The sequence below is a fragment of the Fusarium fujikuroi genome, chromosome FFUJ_chr01, assembly GCF_900079805.1.
Source record: "Fusarium fujikuroi IMI 58289 draft genome, chromosome FFUJ_chr01".
In the NCBI taxonomy this organism is placed as follows: Eukaryota; Fungi; Ascomycota; class Sordariomycetes; order Hypocreales; family Nectriaceae; genus Fusarium; species Fusarium fujikuroi.
The window spans coordinates 1,486,870-1,505,402 of NC_036622.1; the positions used below are offsets into that span (position 1 = coordinate 1,486,870).

Here is an 18,533-nt window from a genome sequence, read left to right on the forward strand (position 1 = left end):
CGCTAGGTAGCCTTCGATATGGGGGGACCCAAGGAATTCCATCGAGTTCAGGGGAGTGAGTCAAAAGGAGTCAGAGACAAGACCAAGACCCGAGCAAGCACGTACTCCCGGGCCCGGCACGGCAAGCGGGCCATGCCTCTAAAGCACGACGGACGGGAGGGCTAGTAATGGATGGTGTGTAAATGGGAATGGACAGTACGGGGTGCAGCATAATGGGGCGTAGTCAAATCATTGGGCATCGACTGGCTGTCCAGGGCAAGGGACCAGAGTCTAAAAGAAAACATCCCAGCAGGACTCATTGCAATTGCAGAACATTCGTCCCCCATAGCAGAAACCTTGTGACAGCACTGCTCAGGCCCACGGTGGCGAAATTCAGGTCAACGAGTGAAGGTTGGTGACGCTGGATAGGGCGGAGCCTTAGCGACGTAGGGCGAATGAGCAGCATTTGATGCAGGGCAGGGCAAAGGACCAAGCCCCACGGTGTGCGCGAGAGGGACCGACCGGGTCTGAGGGGATACAATTTGGAGAGAATGATTCAAAATGGATGAAACGAGACAAGACGATAAGACCTTGCCTGTTGTTGCCTGTAGTTGGGGGCCACAAGTCGCTTCTTCTGGTCTGTTGTGCATGTAATCGGTCTTTGGTAAATACCAACCCTCCAGGATGACTTAGACTTTGCTTAGACCGGGGGCATTTTCACGATGCAACGGCCTTTGAGTGAATGCATGAAACACTCGCAGCGGCCGTCATGCTAGAGGTCAGAGTCCAGCCCGGTCCAGGCACCACAGGCACCAGCGCCAGTAACACGTACCACAACCTTGGGATCGTGGAGCTACACTAAGTTAGTGACCATGAACAGATAAAAATATCCATGGTGGTCGTCATGACTGGGGAAGAAAGGGAGTGAGTGAGGCTTCGCTTCGTGAATCTCACAATTCCACTCTTTGTCTGAGACAACTCGCAATCTCACGCTCTGTGTCTTCGTCTTTGTTGACCCCCCTTTTCTCCTCTTTCTTTGATGCAGGCCTCGACTCTCATGACTGGCATCGCCCTTGTACAACAGACACATCCAACTCAAGCTCATACCTATCGGTGCCCAAAAGTTAAACATAATGTCACCGTGTCTCTGAATTGTGCACCCGAGCCTATCGAAGCTCTATGCCCCCCACCGTAACGGAAAGGGGTTGAAAGGGGACTATCATGTCTCCCTGTCTCGATAAACAGCATCATGACAGGAGGCGAAATTCATCGTGAAGCGCATTAGCGTGTGAAGCGCTTGGCCCAGGGCTTCTCGGCGCTGGTGGATCTGACACCTGCAGGCTGGGATGTGCCCCCATCTGGGTTGCATCTCTGCTGCAGGAACTGATGCACCTGCTCGAGTAGTAAACTTGTCGATTGCTGAAGCTCTACACCATCTCGCCTTGATGCAGTCACGCGTAAGTACATCGGCGCCCTAGCCGCCGCAGCAGACGATTCCTACTAGTCCTGATATCCTGAACACGGATGGATGGACGGATGGGCCCGACACTGATTACTGGTCACATCAGAAACATGACCATCCAGTGACGTCGCGATACCCTATTTCGATAACAGCCTTGATGTGATGAATCAGGGACTGCCAAGGGATGTTTCCTTTTGCGCCTTACTTGGCTGTACAACAAGGTCGTGACTGATTCAGAAGCGTCGTGTTATCGTCATGAGTCACATGGATGGTTTCGCCCTGCGAGACCGAAACAGAAACAGAAGATGCAAATGCATATTTGTAATGCGTCAGATTTACTGCAGATATCCATGTGTACGTAGTTGAAGGGCCAACGTGATGCAAATCCTCATGGATGGACCCTGTTATTTCGATTCTGCTCATCCATATCTGGCATTGCAGCCTCCCCAGTTTCCAAATGGAGATGCGAGACATGGCAACCCAGAAACAGATCAAGGATGGGGTCATCCAGACGGGCCGGCCCCATTGACCAATAACAGGCTCCTAAGCCTGACCTTCCAAGCTATGACGCTGTTTTGCTAGAAGCGCACGCTGCAGTACAGAGCCTTCAGCCGCTAAACGGACACGTCGCAGCTTAACGTTAGAGAGGCCAACCCCAGACCAGACGGGAGCTTCATCCATACAACGACAACCTCGCTCGCATCCATTCACACTGCCTCACACGACGTGCCAACCACACCTGTCGACGTCACATCTCCAACGAATTCAGGCTTCTCATTTACCTCAACCTCGTTGTGACCTCCGTTTACCTCTTCAATTCCCCGCCCCGCATCCATCCCGACCGCCACCATGAAGGCTGCCCTCCTCCTCTCCGCCCTCGCCTCTGCCGCCATTGGCGTTGTCGCCGAGGACCTCAAAATTGACGTTACTCTTCCCGTCGTCTGCGACCGCAAGACAAAGAAGGGAGACAGGGTTCAAATGCACTATCGTGGCACCCTTAAGGACTCAGGCGAACAATTCGATGCCAGTAAGTTCCTCCGCCTTGCATCTACATTAATGATCGTCACAAAGCACATGCTAATTCAGACACAAGGCTACGACCGTGGCACTCCCCTTGACTTCGTCGTTGGCTCTGGTCAGGTCATCAGGGGGTAAGCTTCACTACTGCGATGTGTACAAATTCGAGGCTAACAATTCTGTAGATGGGACGAGGGTCTTCTCGACATGTGTATCGGCGAGAAGCGGTACGTAAAGCATACAGCTACAGCAGGGAAACCTCTTTACTGACCCTTGACTTAGACTTTTGACTATTCCGCCTGAGTACGGCTACGGTCAGCGAGCCATTGGCCCTATTCCTGCCGGTTCTACCCTGGGTTCGTTATTCCCAGCAGCCCCTCCCGCTTCATATTCACCGCCTAACACTACAAACCTGCAGTTTTCGAGACAGAGCTCGTTGGAATTCAAGGCGTACCCAAGCCCGAGAAGATCGAGACAAAGGTTGTCGAGGGTGCCGAGACTGCCGCCGAGGCTATCAGTGAGGCTGTTGAGTCTGCCGCATCTGCCACCAAGAATGTTGCTGGTAAGGTTGCTCAGGCTGTCGTCGATGCTGCTGATGCCGCCAAGACCATCATTGCAGACACCGATGACGCTCCTGAGCACGAGGAGCTGTAAGGATTTGATGTCTTCAATGATCTACTTTGTGCATAATGTATCAACCCATACCACACCATATTCTGTCTAAGACTCAGCCATGAGAAGCGGGATAACAAACCCCGGATCCTGTCAACGTCGTGTGCTATCCGCTCGGGGACAAACCCCACGCTGGCCTCTGTGACATGTGGATCGGATGTGCATAATCGCGCTGTAGGGAGGGTCTACTGTCTATCTCGGGCAAGAGGATTTGTCTCGTAGATCTCGACGTCATTATACGATACCTTCATGTTGTTCTTGTGATGGCTTCGCCTCTGGTGGGCGCATGTATTGGTGTTCTCTGATCTTCTGTTACATCAAAGGATGTTGATGATGAGCGGGTATATGCAGGTATGGGCGCCTGAGTCATGCGGATGCACTTGGTGATGTCTTGAGCATGTCTGATCTCTCACTACTGAGTTGGACATCTCGATAAACTACAGGCTTGAATGGCGGTTTATTTCTTACGGAGAGGGAGCGGGTCTTGCCCCTGGTCTTATTGTAATGGTTTCCTGCTTTGAGTCATTTGTAAAATCGTAGAGCTTATTCCGGATGTACACTTTGTTCACTTGCAGGTGGGGTGTTGATAAATCTATCTCATATCTAGCGGTGAGGTCAACGACTGTTCATACTGCGTCATTTCTTCTGTTCCATCGTGATGATATCTAATTATGAGTAGATTACTGAAGATCGTATGTCAATGTTGATGTCAGACGTCCGAAGATATTATAGACAGCTGTGGGCAATAGAACTACGATTTCGTCGGGGCGAGCGACGAACCAGAGATGAATGCCACTATTTTCAGGTTCTACTGCGTTACTTGGCATACTTACCGATTGACCGGCCTGGTGTTATCAGTGTAGAGCCCACCATTGTTGACTTACAGTGTCGGAGGCTTGTGAGTTTGTATTCCATAGTGTAGGGTAGGTACGATTCTAAAACGATGTTTCATGACAAAGAGTATCATGAGACACTAGAAGCAAGGATCTGGCACAAGTCCCTTCGAGAAATCGATTATAGCTAATTTCAGTCTTGAGATGTTATGCTCTTACTTATTCCACGTGACGTATCTGAAACCTCACCGCCGTGATGCTTGCAAACCTTCAGCCACATAGGCTTTTCATTTCGAGACAATGGTGATGCGCTGTATAGCTTTGGTAATAATGCGTCAATCTTTGGGGCAAATCGTAACAATGAACAACACTAGAATGGTCAATGACAACGTACAGCTGCCTAAGGAATGCTCCAATATCCCAACAACACGCGTCACCTGACAACAAAAGACATTGATCGCGTGCTACTGGTATTAATCGTAACTCAATTTGGGGCTTTCGTTTCCTCCCAGGAAGGCGTTACATACGGATGTAGGCTCAGACACCAGCTTGCAAGGGTCAATCCATGAAAGGGGAATAACTGGATAAGGAGCGGAGGTTAAATTAAACATCATGATTACGTGAAGACTAATCTCAAGTAGGAATGATAGATAACAGTGCTACATGCTAAGTATATACGTTTGTAGGCATAAAGATGCTCAATACAAACAATTACTTACTTGGATACAGCGAAGCAAGACTGAAGTTGGCTGGGATTGAAACACGTATAAGTGAAGCCGAAAATGACAGCGTTCCATTACGACAACACCAATGATATCCGCTGGCGGAACGGACCCGTTGGCCCGTTCTAATGCCCCGGGAACTAAGGTATTTAGAGAGTTTCCGCTGCGACGGGAGGGACGGGATGAATATGGAGATGACTGGCGGGAATGGCCAGAGACAAGCCCGATTCTAAACCTTAATGGAGCATCAATTGTATTTCATCAGGTCATTGGGGCTTGGACGCAGCTGTTTCTAACAAGAATTGAGGGTAGTTGATGGATATCCAAATGCTGGCTCCCTCTTTGTCTGTACCTAGCTTTGACCTTTCCATGATCCTCAACCTTGTAAATACCGTATCCTTATACCGGGCCACCTTGTGCTCACCGTTTCAATTGGGACGCGGTAAGCTTTTAGCGCCCGCTCAACTTTTGAATTTGGTGGTACCTTGCGCTCTCAGTTGCACAGCATCCATTGGGATGGATCCAAGGGGTGTAGCATATTGGCTTCCTTGTCTCCCAGTTAGTTTTCGATTGACGCACCGCCAGTTGGCACCTTTCACCATCACCATCTCCCGAGTCAAACAGTTTCTTTGTCTCGTTTTCGGCTTTGTCTCTCCGTCCTCACGCCCGCGCCGTATAATCAAATCCTATTTACTCTCTTTCCTTGCATCTGCCGTATTCCGTCTTAACCTTATCTGCTAGCGAAACCTACCTATTTCTTTCCTTTCCACTCTTTCACTCAACACTCACTCACTCACTCACTTGCGTTTTTCGGCATCACCGCGATTTCATCACAGAATCGTCTCGTCTAGTGATCGAAATGTCATATTTCTTCAAATAACGACGCCGGACTAAATTAACAAGCTTTTCTGAGGCTCCGCTCCTATTGCTTGGGAGCTGACCCTTTCAGCTGGGGTACAAATCTTGGCATCTCAAACCCAGCGCAACTACCACGATGCTCGACTCTTTCACATCTCGCTGGAAAGATCTTCGTGAGGAGCATCCGCGCCTCGATGCGGTCGTCACGCAGGCTGGGGGGCTGGTACCACCCATCAATTTCATAACCATTCACTACGCCTATTTCATCTTCGGATCCCTCTTCTTCTCGCTTATCTTCTGGCTATCCAGCGAGCCAAGCCAGAGTATCCCCTACGTCGACTGTCTGTTCCTGGTTGTGTCTTCTTTTTGCGATACAGGCCTCAATACCGTCAATCTTTCCGAAATCACGACATGGCAGCAGGTTCTGCTGTATCTTCTTTTCATCATTGGAAGTGCTCTATGGGTTTCATTCTGGACGGTCATGGTACGAAAGCAGGCGTTTGAGAAGCGTTTTGAGGATATCGTCAGGACAGAACGAGAAGCGAGGAAACGGCGGGCCGCATTGAGACGCGCCAAACCACTTGGGAGGTTCCTCCCTTTCGCCAAAGCGAGGACAACACCGGTTTCAACCGAGACTTCTAGTACCCTGACTGGTCTTGGAACAGTTCAAAGGACAGCGACTGAGAAACCTGACCCCAACGACTTGTTCAAGACAACTGCTCCCATGCGCCGTGCCGTTACTGCTCCTCCAGATTCTATCTCCGACTCAGACGACAATGATAGCAATACGACGCAGGTAGCAGCTCCTGCACGGAATGCTCCTATGACCCCAAACACCGGCGATCATATCCAATTCGCAGACAACTTGTCGCCCCGAAGCGCCGGCAGAGACAGCGTGTCCATCTATCGACGGAACGAGAACGAGGAACCCAACCGACGGCCTTCAACCTCAGACTCTGTCAACAGCGACGAATCAGAAGACTTTCTTCTGCATTGGAAGAAGATACTCGGGAGTCACAATACAAGCAAGAGAGGCCAATTCTACGATCTATCATCCGATGAACGTGAGGCCTTGGGTGGCTGTGAATACCGCGCGCTGAAGATCTTGGCCGTCACTGTTCCTCTTTACGCCTTCATGTGGCAAGCTGTATGTGGAATTGCACTGGGTGCTTGGATCAGCATCAACCGGCCGTCCGCGGCAACCGTCAATGATGTCAACCCCTGGTGGTGCGGAATCTTCTTGTCGTCTTCGGCATTTAACAACGCCGGCATGTCACTCAATGACGCAGGCATGGGTGCATTTCAGGATGCGTATTTCGTTCTCATCGTCGTTGGTATCCTTGTCCTTGCTGGGAATACGGGCTACCCACTGCTCTTGAGGTTCTTTCTCTGGTGTAGTCTTAGGCTATTGCAACTGACCACCGAGCCCAAAACTCTGGGGCCATGGAAAGAGACGATCGAGTTCATTCTCAAGTATCCCCGCCGAGTATACACGACACTCTTCCCGTCAGGTGCTACATGGTGGCTCTTCACCGTCATTGTTACTATCAACACGATTGACTGGGTTGCTTTTGAAGTTTTGAATATCGGAAATGATGTTGTAGAAGCTATGCCAGTGTCTGACCGTATCATTGCTGGATGGTTCCAAGCAATTGGTAAGTAAGAACTTTTCTATTATCTGATTGCTTTACTGACACACTTCAAGCTGTTCGTGCTGCTGGTTTCGCGGTCGTTTCTATCTCAGGTCTCTATCCCGCCGTCCAATTGCTCTACATGATTATGATGTACATTTCCGTGTACCCTGTCTCAATTACAATGCGCCACTCCAACGTCTATGAGGAACGATCCCTTGGCATTTATGAGGATGACCCTCAAGTTGTGGAAGCAGAGAATGGAAACGGAAGCGAAAATGGAAACCACCTTCTGCCCACGATCTCAGAGGAACCAGAAAAACCTGCACTGCGACGGAGAGTCACCGCTGCAGCTCAAAAGACGGTCAAGAAATCTATGACTTTCCATGGCGTTGGCGTGCGACCTCCACCCAAAGGCCCAGACGATAACTCTCGCATCTCTTTCATTGGACAGCAGATTCGTGGACAGCTTGCTCACGACATGTGGTGGCTTATCCTCCCGGTCATCGTTATCATGATCATCGAGACCGACCATTTCCTTGAACAACCTCTTGCCTACAGTGTTTTTAATGTGTTGTTTGAGGTTGTTTCGGCTTATGGGTGCGTTGGTCTGTCCATGGGCTTACCAGGAAAAAGCTACAGCATGGCTGGAGGCATGCACCGAGGTAGCAAGTTTGTATTGTGCTTGGTGATCCTCAGAGGCCGACATCGAGGTCTCCCTGTTGCGCTTGACAAGGCTGTTAGGTTGCCAGGAGAGAAGTTAGTACGCGAAGAGGAAGAAGACTCGAAGATCAGAAGGACAAAGACGATGAATAGGATAGCTAGTCGAGAGTCTAGAGTCATGTAAAGTTGTGCATCGCATGTATACGAGCAAGGCGTTCACGGATTTGGAAACACGATAGATTTGGATTACCAACAGAAATGCAAAACAAAGTTGGACGAATATTTAGACAATATTATATTATAGACCTGTTTGCATCATTCAAATCAACGTCATATCGCTTACACTATCCAAAGAACAACTGTCTCTGCTTCGGGTCAGGCACCTTCGGCCTCCCTCTCTTCTTCTCTGTCATCCGTGGCTTCTTCATTTCGGGCGTCGGGTCATGTTTTATTGACGGGCCATCTGCCTGTACAGCCTCACGAATTGTCTGCCTCGACAGGCAAAGGTCTATATGTTCATTGAATTGCCGCTCATCGGCCGTTTGCGGTCTGCTGCAGATGGGACAGTCCCACCACTGCTCCTCTTCAGCGTTCTCTTTTGTAGGATTAGGGGCGATCTCCTTGCCGTGTCTTCGGCCTGGCGATTGATCTGGAGTGTGCTGGTTACTAGAAGAGCCCTCAAGCAGGCCATCTGGGTCGTCAAGTTGAAGATCGGCTCCTGGCCACTGTTCCCATTCTCCGTCACCATCACTCGCTTTTCTTTTCAGGGTACCGTCTTGCGGGCGGTCTTCAGAGTCTGTCTTTCGGGGCCGAAAGCCGAAGAAGGCCATGGCATCAGGCCTTTTGGTACTGACAAGATGTGTGCATCTCAGACCCATCAACCGAAGTTTCATGCCAGGCATTTCTTGCTCCAACTTCGTGAGAATAGGCAGAGCGTAGTTGTACAGGTCGTCTGCAAGGCATATAGCTCTTGGTAGGACGACCTGCCGAGTGAAGACCTCGAATGTGTGAAGCTTGACTTTAAGACAGAGTGTACGGCCTTTACATTCAGCGCGCTTCATATCCTGCTCCAACTCCTCCGCTGTTGCTCGTAATTTTTCTCTCAGCTGCGTAGGATCCGACATGTCGCGGAATGTGCTCTCCGTGCCAACGCTTTTGCGCTCATACTCTTCTGCTGGTTGGATTTTGGTTCGACCAAGACCTAAATAGCATGTGAACAGGAACTCTGAGGTTTTGTCACCAAAAAGTGGATTGAGATATTGTCGATGCTTGTAGAGATCACCACAAGTCTTGATACCGATCTCTAGCAGTTCTCTCTCGAGGACTCTCCCTATACCGTTGACTTTTCGGGTAGGTAGGTCGCGCATGAAGGCCATGATTGTTGGCCGATCGCAAGATAAAACATATTGCCCATTGGGCTTGTTCATATTTGAACAGATCTTCGCGAGTTTTGCGTTAGCAGCAATGCCAGCAGAGACTGTGATATTTGTCTTCTCATGAACTTCTCGCCGCATCTGTTCAACAGCTTCTGCCGGGTCCATCTGGTGTTCCTGGCAGTATTCGGTTATGTTCAGGTATGCTTCATCGATACTAGCGCTCTCAAACCGGGGATCGTAGTTAACCAGAACCTCTCTCACCTCATGCGCTTTTGCATTGTATTTCTGAAAGTTTGGCTTTAGCAAGATCAAGCTTGGACATAATTTCTTCGCCACGAAGCCAGCCATGCCTGACCGGCAGCCGAACTTGCGCGCAACATAGTTGCAAGTGGTCAGAACACCACCACCGACTGCGAAAGGGAGGTCCTTTATTTCCGGCCGATCGAGTTGCTCCACAGCTGCGTAGAATGCATCACAGTCCACATGGACGATGTGCTGAGTGAGGTCGCGAGTGAGTTCAAGTTCGGCAATCAGACGGTCTGCATTGCGCAAGTCTCGAGTCAGATCCCTCTTCTCGAGTTGAGCCTTTCGCGCGATAATTTGTTCGATCTTTTGGGTGAGGACTTTGTCTCGTTCTTCTTCGCGATTGAAGAATTTGGATCCTTTGGAAGCGTTGTAGATGATTTCAGAAACCTTGGAAGTTGTGTTAGTGATGATTGGTTCGTGCGTGCGGCAAGGATGTATACCTTTATTTGATCAACTGTATCTTGTCCTGCTTTTAGTAGCGATGGTCCCAGAAGGGAATATTTGAGGGTTTTGAAAGCATCGTCCTCTGCAGTCTCAGAGGTGTCTCTGTTGACATGATTTGTTTCCTTTTCAGCTCCTGAATGTTCCTCTGTTGGCTGTAATGGAGGTTGCTCCTCCGCTTGATCAGTTGAGCTCATCTCAAGGGGACAATAGCGGTGTCTTCATAGCATATACTGCGACTATTGAAGGCATCGTGAAGCCAGCCTGATGTCGTCGCGTCTCCGGGATGAGAGGAGAAGGATGACGTGACGGGGAACCCCTCAACATCCTGGACGCGTTCGAAACACACACGAGGTCATGTGACTTGGTAGGGGCCTCTGTTTTAGGTGCTTTTAGTGCTGTCTTAGGTAGTGGGGGCCGCTATTTTGGTAGTGGGACAGCTCTAACGACACCAAGGGTCCTCTGAACTCAATTGGCCAAAGAATGTGCTTCCCCTCCCCAAGAACAGGCGTTTAAGCGCCGACATGGACAACTTACATGCATTATGTCGTCTCTTGGAAACACAGAAGTTGATCAGTCGACGAGTCAAATGGCGCCCAGCTCTGAAATGAGGGTTGGACTCTGAAGGGGAGGGTACAAAAGCTGAACGAGGCCACACATTTTCTTTCTGTCACGAATCACTTGATTATTTTCCCTACCGGTTCTTGATCTTCTTCTGTGAGGTGAGCTCCTAGAGGAGAAGAACCTTCAATATGGCTGCACGACCAGGAGAGGAGAATGTTGCGACACTGTAAGTTGCGACGGCTAAATACCCCGGGGAGATGTCCCAATTTGCTGACAGACCGTCGATGAAGCTTCGCAGACATTCATTACTTCTATGGCCCCGATACTGTGAAACCCAGACATCACAGGTTTGACAAGGGCTCGTATGTCTATCTTTTTGAAAACGCCAACGAGCGCCGGTGTCGCATCGAAATTGCCAACCAGCCAGGCACTGAGGATCAGGATGCTTTCGAAGGATGTAAGACTCGGCATGATGAGGTCGCGCATAGTTGAGAGTGGACCATGCTGATAAGCCAACCTGTAGACCTCGATCAGACACACGTCCGATACTCCTACAAGCAACAATGCAACGTCACTCTGACCGGACCTGAAGCTGTCGCGGACCAAAACGAATGGCACCTACCAACTTTTGATCCTCAGAATCAAAACAAGTACCACTATAAGCTTCACTCACTTGACATCTACTTCTGGACCCAGACAGATGCGCTCCAGTTTGTCAATGGCGTAAGAAGAGTTGCTCCGCCTTCACATGTTGAAGTCCTGGATGAGCCTGGCCCGCCCCCTCAACCTGCGCCTATGAGCTCTGTGGTTCAGCAGTTGGAGAACGTTGCCATCTCAGACCCTCAATATGGTTCAGCCAACGCTCCGAGCTTTGCGCCTCCTCCCAACGTCGCCGCCCCGCCTCCAGCCCCGCCCTCCGAGGCACCAGCCAGCTTTGCTCCGATGGCTTATAACCCGGCCGCTCCAGCAGCTCCGGAGACGATCCAGCACCGAGAAAAAACGCCGCCTCCGGACGAGGATCCCCTCAACCCGTTGGCTGTTGCTGTTGCGTATGACTACCACAAGCAGCCTTTCACGCCGGGTATGCCTCCGCCATCGCAATTCCCTCCGGGAGGTGTGACAAGTCCCGGACTACCTCCACCTCAATTCGGTCAGCATCCTGGATTGCAAAGAGCTGCTACAATGCCTGCTCAAGCATTGGGAAGTCCATATGGTGCAACATTCCCAGGTTCACCTGGATTTGTATCTCCCCCGCCTCCTCCACAAACTCAACCTCCGGCCCAGACTCAACCTCACTCGCAACCAACACCGCCAGCTTCCAACCCGGGACTTCCTCCACCACCTCCTGGAGGCTTCACGCAGTACAACTATACACACCAAGAGCAGCAGGTGCCAACTCAACCAGGTGCAGAATATTCAATCCACCAGCAGGTATACCGTCCAACGCAGACAGAATTGGCCAATTCCGAGATCTACTCATTTGCGCCTAAGACAAAGGAGCCAAGAGGTAAACTTGAGGAGAATGCGGGACGATTGGAGCGTGGCGTGACGGGCATGCTGAAGAAGTTTGAGAAGAAGTTTGGATAAAATACCATGTGACTTATGCAAACTTGGTTGGAGCGGGAGTTCAAGGTCGTTTTATTCTCACATGTTAATTTTACTCACTATCACCATTCATTTTAATCTGCCTATCAAGAGGATCAAGACTTTACCTTGAAGTAGCAGCTGTCTTGTACTGCCTTAATGATTGATAACCACCCTGCTATAGAAGTCTCACTGTTGAAAATACTAATAATTAAAGTTGAGAGCTTGACAACCTCTTCAAAGGCGAAAACCGAGATTTCGGAAAACGATACTACTAGGTTTCGACTCCCTATCAAGAGGGCCCGGCGGATGCTGTATAACACTGTCCCTGAATCGACTGTGTAACGCTTGCAAGCCTGGAGAAGATATCAAAGGCTGGTGTTTCAAGATCCCGCAGGCTAGACAAGGGGAAATGTGAGAATAAAGGTCTCATTGTACGGCTGAATGTAAGACGACTAAAGAAGAAGTAGTGGTATTCAGAAAGGCTGGTGGTTATCACAGAAACCCCAACAATGTACATTGCTTAACAGAAGACTTATGACAACCCTTGCAAAATCACTGGAGTAAACACTCCATAATAATCTCAGAAGAACACGTTGTGACCAAAGCCTTTAAAAAAAGGCAAATGATATTAACAAGACTGCCCACAAGTAGTTTCGTTAATCCAACCTGATGGACGAATATTAGACAGAGGCAATAGTTAGTTATTGTATCAGAAGAAGGGTGCGGAGGCTGAGCTTTAGCAGGGGCCACCTCAGCCACGCCACATCCCTGGAAGGTCAGATTTAAGGGACAGGGCCTTTCAGTAGCGTATTTTGATGATCTTTAGCGGCTGGAGAAAGCCCTTTGCGGAGGTGGATCTTGAGAGTGAGCCTTGATGGCATGGAACGCAACAAGAGAGCTTTGAGCTATGTACATATATACTATTGAAAACGAGTTTGAAAGCCAATTAAACTCTCATCAGAATTACAACAGAATGAGGCGTTATTGAAGAAAATGAGCGACAAAACAAGAGAATTGTCCCGCAGATCTGTAGTGATTGCGTAATGAACTGGGGCCCCGTTGATGCTTATTCCTTGGGGGATCAAGTTGTCGTTCAAGGATCGGGTGCGACACTGCGGTCGATGAGTACAAGTTTGAGATACATGGCGGCAAGATAAGAGTTTGTACCTGTTGTACACCAGCCACAACGCCTTGCCATTCCATCTGATCATCTTTGACAGGCGATTCAACACAACAGCCGATATGATCTTCAGCATCCAATGCTCTAATAAGCCTTCAAGACAAGACACTCAAACCCTCAAGGGCAAGGTAAGCAGCGGCCACAGCTTGGCCCTGTACTAAGTTACGTAGCTGCTTATGTACTGATGTCACCACCCTCACGGCCACTGACAAGTCATGATCGTCAAGGAGCAGATGATAGGTACCTAAGCGATGAAAGTTACGTTAGCCAATTCTTGATCTGACAGCAGAACAGAGCAGAGCAAACCAGGACGAGACGGCTCATCCGCTTATTCTGGTCAATGCTAATCTCAATTTCTCGTTTTAACTCCTCGTTACACTCGTAATCATATTACTGCCTCCCATTTTGTGCTTCCATCAGTGAAACACACAGCGAGTATAAAGGGTAAAAGGTCCCGAAACACCCCTGCTAGAAGTCCAGGCCCAGGTCCATTTTCACATCCAGTCCAGCTCAGCCAAGCCAAGCCGACTGGACGGGAAAGCCAACCAACCAACCTCGCGCCTCGCGAGCGCCCGATAACTGCGGCTGTGCTGTGCTGAGCTGTGCATTGCATTGCATTGCATTGCTTTGCCTGGAAGTTGGGAGGCAATAGTCTTCATCTTCTGCTGTTGTGGTTCTGTTCTTCTTAATCAATCTCCTGTCAATCAAACCTTCTTCCCCAGGAACAACACCTTTTGCCGCAATCTTTGAATCTTATACGAAACTCTGTACTCCCACTTCGTATCGGCAAGCATCGATCATCCAATCGGGCGCGCCACTGTGTGGTCCTCTTCTATCCGCCCTCTCCGACGAATTGTCGCTGGCAATTCAATCTCATTATCAGTACAATTAACTCCTTCTTCTGCTGAATGGTGCAGTTCCGCCTGAAATGCATCTGAACGTTCCAATACCGCGTGGCTGGGATGCCACTGAGAGCGCACTTCAACCTCGAGAAACGCCATCTAGCAACGGTGGTGGGGGAACCAATAATACAGTTGTCTTCATTGTAAGTTCAACTGGAGTGGAAGAATCGCCGAGATCTACCATGGCGCTAACATTCATGTCTCAACGTGCAGGTCATCGGTAGTATTGCCGGTGTAGTGGTAGCCATTACTTTGGCTGTTTGTATAACGAAGGCGCGACAAAAGAAGAAGCCGACAGAAAGTAAAAAGAAGGGAGGCTTTCTTGAACGAATAAGAGGTCGATCGGGGCAGGGCAATTACGAACAGACAGCAGGTGAAGATGGTGGGGAGAGTGGAAGACAATCACATCAGCTCGATCCCACTGCTACTTCGACCAATAACCGACAAAGTCGCAACAGTACCAATAACGGTACCAACGCTGGCGCAACTGTCGACCGAAATACTTCCGTCCGCTCTGTGCTTACATTACCGGCGTATCGACAGAGCGCAGGCCATAATGAAAGGGTCCTGGGACGAGAAGGCGAGCGAGATGGCGTGGATGTGATCATCGACCTGCCAACTGCAGAGGCAGAGGAAGAAGCGCGAAATGAAGAAATGGAGACCCTCTACCAGATCAGACTGGCTCGACGACAAGCCCTCGCTGAGCGTGAGGAGCGTAGAGAGCGACGCCGCGAGGCACGGCTCAGAAGCGACTATCGCGAGCTTGAGACGATCAGAGCTGAGACTCGTGCTGCGAACGAGGACAACACTATTGCCGAACTACGAACTACTGTGGACCAGATCAAGGACAACAGGCAGAGATCTGTGTCAAGTGTGTCATATGCAGACGTTGGTGTTGCACGGCATGACGGAACGAGAATTAGAGCAAACAGTAGCGAGAGTGAGCGTGTTGGCCTGCTCTCTGATGCTGCGAGCATGCAATCGGGACATCAACGGGGGCGCAGCTATAGCTCTGCTGCTAGTCATGACGACGACTTCGCAAGTCTGGCACCTACACGTTCGCAAGGAGCTTCTATTCGATCAGGCAGTGCAGATGGCAGAGCTGGCTCGAGTCCTGAGTTGGTAGAAGCAGATCTAGGTGAAGAGGCGATGCCGCCTCCCGAGTACGAGGATGTACCACTCAATGATGACCGATCCTCAACTCAGGGCCCCCCGCCTGAGTATCCTGGCCCTGAACGCTCCTCATCGCAGAGAACGCAGCGAACTACGGAGCGGTATCTTGGGTCAGATTGGCATGAGATGGATCCAGCCTCAGATGGACAAAGCAACAGCCCACCAAGCGGTCAAAGCAATGGTAGCGCGCCTCAATTCCCCAGTTTAAGAATACCGCAACTCCCTGAGATCGTGATTGAACCATCAAGCGCACATCCACGAGACGACGAGCAACGATCACCGCACCGATGATATATGATGTCTTTCTTTTAGCTCTTTTTTACTTATTTTTATTTAACTTCTCATGGGATTGGTTTAGAGTTTTGAACTCTCAATGTACCAAATCATCTAACGAAAGCATGGAGTTTGGATTGGTTTGAATCTCTTGAAAGGCACTTTGGTTTTTTACTTAGGACGAGGTTGGGCCTCAGAGGCGGCATTCATTTTGATACTTTTGAGTATCGCTTACAGTGTGGCGTTGATATTGGCATATATTGGCAGATATTGAGTTTCGATGTGTGAGATAGCTGATGTATAGAAAATGTCAGACTCTAGAGCGAGCGCACTTACACAGTATGCAAGTCTGGTGAGGCTATCATGTGATAATACAACTTGATAGCACGTTTGCACGAGCCTTTGTAAGTTGATCGTAAGCCTCAAGTCAAGCTTGAGACTGTTACCGACTAAGTGAGGGTCCTAGCATGAGACTTATATGCCAAGTCGTCCCATTGATAAGGCGAGGGTGGATGCTCGAGGGCGGTTGGTAACGGGGCAAGTGGTTCAGCGGAGCTTCAGCTGCAAGGGGCTTAGAATAATCAAGACGACGGTTGTTGAGATCCATTGAAGACATGCTAATCGTGCATCAGCACGAGATTGAGGATGTCGGTGAGAAAGAAGACAGAAGAAGAAGATGATGATGTTGTAGAATCAAGAAGAAAGATGAGGTGAGATGGCATGTGGGTAACGGATATACAAGCATCGAAACAGGAAACCGGATGCAGCAAGTGCCGGAGTGAGAAGCCTGAAGTCCTTTACAAAAATTGCAAAATGAAACATACTGGCTTATCAAATGGTTGGATAAGATAGAGAGACAAGGTAGAAATCATAAGATTTGCAATAACCGCGCGCAGTCGGACAGAGACGTCCCCGCATTGAGTATGTTTTGTCAGGCTCGTGTAATAGAAGCTAAGCGTCTTCTGCTAAGCACACATCAGCCTTGACTCAGCAAAGATGCTTTTCTAGGGGGGGGGGGGTTAATTATGGGTCATTCTCGATCGAGGTGGGGTATTGTTGAAGAAGAAGTTGAATTTGTTTTGAAGAATATGGCGAGGCATGATATGGGTTTGGAGGAATTGAGTACCTATCAGAGGTATCGTGGTAGGAATTAACAGTTAAGAGAGATTAGCTCTGGCTGATTAGCCTCCCAATTCAATAAGAAAGATTGAGTTACGGAAGCAATTGTCTTGCATGTCACAGATGTCATGATTCAGGGACATCCCGAGCTTCACCTCCACTTTTTCTTGAGAGCTGTTCTCAAGGTGTTACCCGTTCAATCCCGACCCACATCCACGCGTTCGTAGATTCCGGAACTGGCAGAGTTGCACCAATGATATCATGAGCGCCCGGCTCATTTCTCCTAAGGTGCATGATACGTACCTTTTCGTGGATAAGATCCCAGTTCCCAGATGTAGAAGCTTCCAACAAGCTCTCCCTCAAGCTATAAGACGAACCCTCCCCTCTTCTGCTGTTTCGTTTCTTTCTGTCTTATCATCACTCAGTACTCATCGCATCTCTATCCGTTGTATTTTCTTAATTCTTTACTTGATACCCCCCACAAGTCATTCACAATGGCTCCCAAGATCGCTATCGTCTACGTATGTTTCACCCCTCCACATCTTGTCATCCCCAGCCCCACCACCATCATCTCTTCATCATCAGCAAACTATCGTTGTTGCTCTTGTGGGATGCTTGAGACTGCCATATGTGACAATGAGTGTAAACCAAGGTTGCATTGTTCAATGGCTTGTCTGTAGTTACGCTCATACAACATTCCACTCGTGACTTTATCATCACCACAAAACACTAACATATCTCGTAGTACTCCATGTACGGCCACATCAAGCAGCTGGCCGAGGCTGAGAAGGCCGGTATTGAGAAGGCCGGCGGCTCTGCCGACCTCTTCCAGGTCCCCGAGACCCTCCCCGAGGATGTCCTCGCCAAGATGCACGCTCCTCCCAAGCCCACCGATGTCCCTACCCTCGACGACCCCTCCGTCCTTGAGGGCTACGATGCTTTCCTTCTTGGTATCCCCACCCGTTACGGAAACTTCCCCGCCCAGTGGAAGGCTTTCTGGGACAAGACTGGCAAGCAGTGGGCTTCTGGTGGTTTCTGGGGCAAGATGGCCGGTATCTTCGTCTCTACCGCCTCCCAGGGTGGTGGTCAAGAGACCACTGCTCAGAACGCTATCTCCACCCTCACTCACCACGGCATCATCTATGTCCCCTTCGGTTACGCCAAGGCTTTCGGTGTTCTGACTGATCTCTCTGAGGTTCGTGGTGGCAGTGCCTGGGGCGCTGGTACCTTCGCTGGTGGTGACGGTTCTCGCCAGCCCTCTGCCAAGGAGCTCGAGCTTGCTCAGATCCAGGGAGAGAACTTCTACCAGACCGTTGCCAAGTTCACCGGTTGACTGCATGGCAGCAGCCAAGCCAAGGCTGCGCCTGAGGTGGCATCGAACACCAACAAGCCTGCCGAGGCTGAAAAGGATACCACTGCTCCCAAACAAGAGAACAAGGGACCCCAAGAGCTTAAGGAGGTCAAGGAGGGACCTTGTGGACTGCCAGCCAAGTGCGTAGTCCAATAGACGAGTTGAACGACAATGGAACGCAAATGCTTAGAATCAATAACAAATACAAATAAATATTCTTATGATAATTTTGTATGAAGAACTCGCTGTGATATTATCATAAATGTCTCTTGAGAACCAATTAAGGGGCATGTTTCAGGGCGACGCGAATGAGAAATGACAATTGATATCGTTTCCGCGTCAGAGGCCTTTCCTCCGCGACTGTTATTACAATGCCTGGATCATAACTATTTAATGAATATTACCGCTACTTGCAAGGTGCGCT

At 49.6% G+C, this 18,533-nt stretch overlaps 6 protein-coding genes; 5 read left to right on the plus strand and 1 right to left on the minus strand.

Annotated features, from left to right (window-relative positions):
* Nucleotides 1-2,290: 2,290 nt before the first annotated feature.
* On the plus strand, nucleotides 2,291-3,112 carry FFUJ_01612 (probable FK506-binding protein (FKBP); the record flags this gene model as incomplete). XM_023576772.1 has 5 exons in its annotated part: nucleotides 2,291-2,468; nucleotides 2,535-2,592; nucleotides 2,644-2,685; nucleotides 2,741-2,814; nucleotides 2,877-3,112. The coding sequence occupies 5 exons, from the start codon at nucleotides 2,291-2,293 to the stop codon at nucleotides 3,110-3,112; spliced, it is 588 nt and encodes a 195-aa protein (XP_023423971.1).
* Nucleotides 3,113-5,679: 2,567 nt separating this feature from the next.
* FFUJ_01611 (related to TRK1-Potassium transporter I) lies at nucleotides 5,680-8,021 on the plus strand (the record flags this gene model as incomplete). XM_023576784.1 has 2 exons in its annotated part: nucleotides 5,680-7,198; nucleotides 7,249-8,021. The coding sequence occupies 2 exons, from the start codon at nucleotides 5,680-5,682 to the stop codon at nucleotides 8,019-8,021; spliced, it is 2,292 nt and encodes a 763-aa protein (XP_023423972.1).
* Nucleotides 8,022-8,181: 160 nt separating this feature from the next.
* On the minus strand, nucleotides 8,182-10,157 carry FFUJ_01610 (related to DNA repair protein MUS-42; the record flags this gene model as incomplete). XM_023576795.1 has 2 exons in its annotated part: nucleotides 8,182-9,906; nucleotides 9,960-10,157. 2 exons carry the CDS (start codon nucleotides 10,155-10,157, stop codon nucleotides 8,182-8,184), a joined length of 1,923 nt encoding a protein of 640 aa, XP_023423973.1.
* Nucleotides 10,158-10,712: 555 nt separating this feature from the next.
* Nucleotides 10,713-12,111, plus strand: FFUJ_01609 (related to hydroxyproline-rich glycoprotein precursor; the record flags this gene model as incomplete). XM_023576806.1 has 3 exons in its annotated part: nucleotides 10,713-10,750; nucleotides 10,815-10,981; nucleotides 11,048-12,111. 3 exons carry the CDS (start codon nucleotides 10,713-10,715, stop codon nucleotides 12,109-12,111), a joined length of 1,269 nt encoding a protein of 422 aa, XP_023423974.1.
* A 2,108-nt stretch (nucleotides 12,112-14,219) lies between these two features.
* On the plus strand, nucleotides 14,220-15,657 carry FFUJ_01608 (uncharacterized protein; the record flags this gene model as incomplete). XM_023576817.1 has 2 exons in its annotated part: nucleotides 14,220-14,336; nucleotides 14,407-15,657. 2 exons carry the CDS (start codon nucleotides 14,220-14,222, stop codon nucleotides 15,655-15,657), a joined length of 1,368 nt encoding a protein of 455 aa, XP_023423975.1.
* A 1,595-nt stretch (nucleotides 15,658-17,252) lies between these two features.
* FFUJ_01607 (probable 1,4-Benzoquinone reductase) lies at nucleotides 17,253-18,265 on the plus strand (the record flags this gene model as incomplete). XM_023576828.1 has 3 exons in its annotated part: nucleotides 17,253-17,279; nucleotides 17,504-18,078; nucleotides 18,103-18,265. The coding sequence occupies 3 exons, from the start codon at nucleotides 17,253-17,255 to the stop codon at nucleotides 18,263-18,265; spliced, it is 765 nt and encodes a 254-aa protein (XP_023423976.1).
* Nucleotides 18,266-18,533: the final 268 nt, after the last annotated feature.